The 6,597-nt window shown below is 36.5% G+C and overlaps 1 protein-coding gene across 1 annotated transcript; it reads left to right on the top strand.

Annotated features, from left to right (window-relative positions):
- The first annotated feature begins 1,509 nt into the window (after window positions 1-1,509).
- On the top strand, window positions 1,510-6,279 carry LOC110774232 (calcium-dependent protein kinase 11). The gene is made up of 7 exons (XM_021978770.2): window positions 1,510-2,271; window positions 3,304-3,447; window positions 3,574-3,726; window positions 3,841-3,956; window positions 5,250-5,417; window positions 5,553-5,777; window positions 5,921-6,279. Exons 1-7 carry the CDS (start codon window positions 1,719-1,721, stop codon window positions 6,056-6,058), a joined length of 1,497 nt encoding a protein of 498 aa, XP_021834462.1. The 5' UTR covers window positions 1,510-1,718; the 3' UTR covers window positions 6,059-6,279.
- Window positions 6,280-6,597: the final 318 nt, after the last annotated feature.

The following is a 6,597-nucleotide window of genomic DNA, read 5'->3' on the forward strand; positions in this document are numbered from 1 at the left end:
TCAAAATGTTCCCACACATTAGACCGAGCTGCAGCTTTTCTTTTTAAGTTATTCTGTGGTGGAAGTGATGAAATAGCATTTGATGAAATATCCACAGTTTGTGCAGAGGTTGGTGTAGGAGTTGAACTTATGTTTGACATAGGACTAGTAGATGAACTGAAGGCTTTCTGCAATTGAAACTAAAGATTAAAAATCAATGTTAACTCGGATAGCTAAAAACACCTAATGAAGTAAACTTTAACTAGCACAATATTTAATCTTTACTTCAAATAAAATTTCATAGGACCCTTGATATACATATGAAAACTAAAAGATCGACTTTGCAAACAAAGAAATTTATTTAAATAATATCCAAAACAAACTACAATTACCAAAACTACCTTTATCAAAATGCATAATATTAAAAACCACACCCATTGCTTCTACATGCATATCCTTTATCAAAATCATAATATTAAAAACCACACCGTCTTGAACTACACCACTCTCCATGCTATTCATCATCAACATACTCTCTCTCTCTCTCTCTCTCTCTCTCTCTCTCTCTCTCTCTCTCTCTCTCAACACAACACAACACAAATCAAACAAGCACCAAAACTACCCAGAAAACAAATAGTCCCCACTAAAACAACAACAAAAATCTCAATCTCAATCAGCAATTCCTTACAATATTTAAATACTAAGATTCCTTGTGCACATTTGAATAGTCAACATGTTCCAATTCATATAGCTTTAATCATTGTATTTGCCACGTTTTGTACCAAAAAAGAAAGAAAAGTTGCAGGTCCGTCTGCAACTTCTCATCTCCTTTTTGTTTTTCTTCTTTATTTTTCTGCTGGGCTAAGAAAAAAAAAAAAAATTTAAAAAGCAAATTACCTTTTGGAGCGATTGTAGAAGATAAGAGAGCGATGGTTGCTGTAGAAATCAGTGTGAAATGATAAGAGTTCTTCTTATGCAAAATACCCTGTGAATAAAAAATTTAAACGATAAGAGTTCTTATCTTGCCTATCAAATCAATGTGAAATGAGGTTGGGTCTTACAAAATATTGAGTCAACATACCTGCTCAGAGAGATGAGAGCGATGGTTGTGCGGCTAAGCTAACAGAGAGAAGAGAAAGTTAAGATGTTTGGGTGTTAGAGGACGGCTAGATGAAACTAAAAGATGGAAAGTCAAATTTTAGGGTTAATGTAGGTAGTGTTTCAGTGTTTCGCAGTCTACAATAACTTAATATCCAGCCACTAATAAATAGATACATATATAAGTACTTAAATAATTAAATAATTATAAATATCGGATCGGTACGGATTTCCGTCGGATAAGGGATATTGTTAACCGTTAACCAAACCAAACGTTTCGGTACGGATCGGATCGGAATAATTAAAATTAAAAAATAATTATTTAACCAAACCAAACCAAACCGTCGGTACGGTACGGTCGGTACGCGGATAATTCGGATGAGATGCCCACCCCTAGAATTATGTAACATTCAGCCAGCCCCTCTCTCCAATCTTACTTCCCCACAGAAAACCAAAATAATCAGAAAAATACCAAAACAAAATGATAAATAAATAAATAAATGAGACTCAGATTCAGATAGTGACCAACCACAATCCACAAACAAAGAAAGAGAGAGAAAGAGAGCAAAACAGAAGAGAAACAGAAATAACAGTTTCAGAGCGAAGGAGAGGGAGAGAGAGAGGATCAGAAATCTGAAGAGATGCCGAGAGGAGCTTCATCGCAATCGGGGAAGCCCCATAGCAGCCATACAGTGCTACCGTACGAAACGCCGAGACTGAGAGACCATTACCTGATGGGCAAGAAGCTCGGGCAAGGCCAATTCGGCACCACGTACCTCTGCATCCACAAGCCCACCGGCGACCAATACGCCTGCAAGTCCATCCCCAAGCGTAAGCTCCTCTCCCCCGAGGATTACGACGACGTTTGGAGGGAGATTCAGATCATGCACCACTTGTCCGAGCACCCCAGCGTCGTTCAGATCAAAGGCACCTACGAGGACTCTGTGTTTGTTCACTTGGTGATGGAGCTCTGCGCCGGCGGCGAGCTCTTTGATAGGATTGTCCAGAAGGGCCATTACAGTGAGAGAGAGGCTGCCAAGCTCATTAAGACCATTGTTGGGGTCGTTGAGGCCTGCCACTCTCTTGGTGTCATGCATAGGGATCTCAAGCCTGAGAATTTCTTGTTTGATACTCCTTCGGATGATGCCATGCTCAAAGCCACCGATTTCGGCTTGTCCGTCTTCTACAAGCCAGGTTCCTTTCTGGGTTTTCTTATTTTTCAATATGTTGTTTGATTTAATTTAACGAGATCCATTTTTATTGTTTCTTGGTTTTTGTTTTTGTTTGAAATGGAAATGTTGGTCTGGTTGATATTAATTTCAAGAGTGGCGGGTTCATGGGTAATTCTTATTTTACAAATTGGGCTTTTGACCTTTTTAAATATATTTCTGATTATTTATTGAACTAATATTGCTTGATTTCATTTCTGTTTGAAGAATTTCTTGAGCCTTTTGTTTCAATCAAAGAATTTCCTGACCCATCCTTCTTATAGATTTGGGCTTGCCACACTGCCTAGGGAAAAAAAAATGTCACTTTGATGGCAGATACTAGGACAGTTTTCCTTTCAATGAATTATAAAGTTGTTTCTCTTCTTAGTCTTGGATATGTTTGACAAACATAAACGGGAAGATTTTAAATGCATATGAAACTCCATCTACGAGGACTGGGGATCTATTTTCTTTGTGTTTTTCTCTATCCCTTGTTTGCAAGTGCCAAGATTTTTCTTTGGTATTGTCTTTTTTGGACTTTTTTTTTTCCTTTCGAGCGCGGTGCTATATTTTGTTAGTACACTCAACATATCCTTCTGTACGTTAGTCTTTTTTGGTTGGCACACAGAACACTAGAATTCTGAGCTTCCATAAACAGGTCATGAGGTGCTTTTTTTATATTTAAACTAAAAGCCTTAGGATCTTCCTTTAAGTTTGGGATTAATGGCTCATCTATCATGGTATTGGTATCCTAAAAGGAATCTATATCTCATTAAGTATGCTAATACATTCAATTACTCCTGTGAGCTATCATCAATCTATCAATAAAATTATCTGAGTCTCGGGATCTAAAACATTCTGGTTTGTAGAAACAAAAATTCCGAATATATTGCCTTGTACAGCTTATTTCATTTTAACTGTTTCTAACTGGTTTACTATCAATGCCACGCTCGAATGGTGTTTCATCCTACATAACAATGGTTGTTTACGTGCACTGCTCTATCTTTTTCTGCTCCAGGACAAGTTTTTTATGATGTAGTTGGGAGCCCCTATTATGTTGCACCTGAGGTGTTAGCCAAGATTTATGGACCTGAAGTGGATGTATGGAGTGCTGGTGTGATACTTTACATCCTGTTAAGTGGAGTTCCTCCTTTTTGGGCAGGTAGTGATCCTGACTAGTAACAATCTCTTACACAATAGACTAGTAGCCTTAACAGTGAGACTTACACCATTATTGTCTTTGGTTCTTTTATTACACGAGTATTAACTTGTCTCTATATATTTACAGAAACTGAAGCAGGGATCTTCAGACAGATTTTAGATGGCAAAATAGATTTTGAATCTGAGCCTTGGCCTAATATATCAGAAAGTGCAAAAGATCTGATGTATAAGATGCTTGAGAGGGATCCAAAGCAAAGAATTTCTGCCCATGAAGTCCTATGTGAGTGGTCTAATACCTACTATGCCAAAAAGTTTTTATGTGATAGTTGTATAGATCAGGTTACAACTTATCCAAATGGTAGCTTTGTTCAACTCTAAAGTGGATTCATTTCAGGTCACCCATGGATTGTGGATGACAGAGTTGCCCCAGACAAACCGCTAGATTCAGCTGTTTTGTCTCGCCTCAAGCAGTTCTCAGCAATGAATAAACTTAAAAAGATGGCTCTTCGTGTATGTCTTATAAATTCTTACCATCTAGCATCTTTCTACATCTATCATTCTAACACATTTTGCAACAGTAACCTGGTAGTAAATTGGTAAATTCATTTTTCGTTTCACATGAGAATTTATATTTCTGAGATGAGAACTAATAACATGACTTTGGAAAAGTGTAAAGCATGTCTGCTTTCCAATTAAAACCTGATGGTAAAGGAAATGGAATAAATTCTTTCAGGGTAGTATACACATCCACACACACACATGGAATGTAATGTGGAATGTTCATGAGACCACTGACTGCTGCTTGCATGTTTTCTAGAACAAATATTGCATTTGCCAAGGTAATGTAAATTTTACCTGTTTTTTTGTTCTTCTTTCTGGAGTTTTTCGGGGTAGGTTTGTTAGGCTTATGCCAAGAAAAAAAAAAACTTGTATGAAAGAATAGCCCAATCTGGCCTGCTGGAAGTACAAAAGGGCAAGAGAAGTAATAATTAGATGAATGGTGATTTGCTTGTCTTATTTCTAGAAATGAGGTGCTCGGCAATCCCAACATCCCATTGAAAAGAAAGAAGTGCTGATGTCTTGATGTACTCCTGCCCTGTAAGAACCAGGGTGGAGTGTAAGTTCTGTGGTTGAATCCCCTTGGGTGCATGTATAATCTTTTAGAAAACAGCATGAACGAAGTAATGCTGAATTAAGTCATCATTTTCATCCGTATAACAAGAAACGTAAATTGATATGATATGGGTGGGACCTGGGAGTTAATTTCACGTTGAGAACATTCAGGTTACTGTAATGGTTGACAAGACTGAGACACAGGGTTATTAGTTTCGAAATTTTCACTCTGTTTTTCTTGACAATGATCAAGAAGTGTTCTTTTGTAGCGTACCAATATTATATGAAAAATGCGGTTAGAAATATCATTTTCGACTACTCATTTTAAATATCTTTTTAGCATATTATTACTTGTTTATAATATATTCAGAGGATGAGTCCATGTTGTTGAGAATAGTTTTGGTTGTAATAAAGGTTAGGTAAGAGCTCTCATTTTCTATGTAACTTCGGGCTATAGTGAAGTAGGCAGACTGTATGTGATTTTTATATCTATCAATTAATTGTGGTTTAAGTAAAGTTCTAACCAAAATGTCTGGATTTTTCACTCAATCATCAAAGGGCATCCATGTGTATGCCCTTATTTAGTTTTGGACCAATTATCTCAGATATTTCTATTGACAGTGCTTTTACAGTGACAAATATTTTGGTGTATATATGGATCACTGTCACATTCTTTTTTTCCTTGGGCAGGTTATAGCTGAAAGACTGTCAGAAGAAGAGATTGGTGGTCTAAAAGAGTTGTTCAAAATGATTGACACAGATAATAGCGGGACAATAACATTTGAGGAACTTAAAGCGGGCTTGAAAAGAGTGGGCTCTGAACTAATGGAATCTGAAATCAAGTCTCTTATGGATGCAGTTAATAGATCATCATAAACTGTCCAGAATTGTTTTAATATTCTTCCATTTAAATTGCATAATTTATCCAATGCTATTAACATGACTGAATTGGATGCCCCTCACAAAATCTTTTTACTTTATCAATGTTGGCAGGCGGATATAGACAACAGTGGAACAATAGACTATGGTGAATTTCTTGCCGCTACCTTGCACTTAAACAAGATGGAAAGAGAGGAGAATTTAGTTGCAGCCTTTTCCTTTTTTGACAAAGATGGCAGTGGGTACATTACCATTGATGAGCTTCAACAGGCTTGCAAAGAGTTTGGTCTGGGTGATGTTCATCTGGATGAGATTGTCAAAGAGATTGATCAAGACAATGTAAGTGATTTTTTTCTTCCTTTTTTTTTTCCTATGATATATGACTAAGAGTCTAAGTCACCATTCTCTTCTCTGAGGCAAAGTATCAATCGAGAAAAGATATTCTTCTAAAATTTGGCACTCTAATTGCACCACTTTTGCAGGATGGCCGTATTGATTATGGGGAGTTTGCTGCAATGATGAGGAAGGGTGATGGAGGAGGATTTGGGAGGAGCAGGACCATGAGATGCAATTTGAACTTTAATTTGGCTGACGCTTTCGGAATAAAAGACTCTACCTGAGATTCTAACAAAGAACAATTTTTTGTACACTTGCAATTGTAATAGGAATTGAATAGTTTACATTTCTTATGCTGCCTGATTCCAAGGGTTTGTCCATCTTGTAATGATGGCTATGGTTCTTAGAGTTTTTTATGTTGTAATGTCATCACTAACTGTCTTTTTCAGAGAAAAATCTAATATTTCCGTTGTTTTAATAGAGCATAGAGAAAGTTTGGCTTGAAGAGTTGCAGCAGAATAAAGTACATATATAAACTTCTTATAAGAGCATTTGCAATGATGATGGGTCATTTCAATTTAATTTCAATAAATTGAACTTTTGACTTGTAGCGGTAAACTTCAGTTCATTTCAAAGATCAATATTTTATTTCAAGGATCAATAGTTCATTTCACAGGTCAAGAAAATGAACTCTAAAATGAAATTCATTTTAATAAGTTGGCCCACCATAATAACTCTATAACCGCTCTCTTATTGACACATGGACAACATTACTTTTTTATTTTTTTTTATTTTGCTTATTTATATTCAATTTTGTTATGCA

Source organism: Prunus avium, chromosome 8, assembly GCF_965620075.1.
Source record: "Prunus avium chromosome 8, drPruAviu1.hap1.1, whole genome shotgun sequence".
Lineage (NCBI taxonomy): Eukaryota > Viridiplantae > Streptophyta > Magnoliopsida > Rosales > Rosaceae > Prunus > Prunus avium.

Bases quoted from the DNA above. Each gene is read 5' to 3' on its own strand.
- LOC110774232 (XM_021978770.2), top strand. From the start codon at position 1,719: ATGCCGAGAGGAGCTTCATCGCAATCGGGGAAGCCCCATAGCAGCCAT. The intron at 5,418-5,552 runs GTTAATAGATCA...CAATGTTGGCAG, and splicing joins TCAAGTCTCTTATGGATGCA to GCGGATATAGACAACAGTGG. The intron at 5,778-5,920 runs GTAAGTGATTTT...CCACTTTTGCAG, and splicing joins AAGAGATTGATCAAGACAAT to GATGGCCGTATTGATTATGG.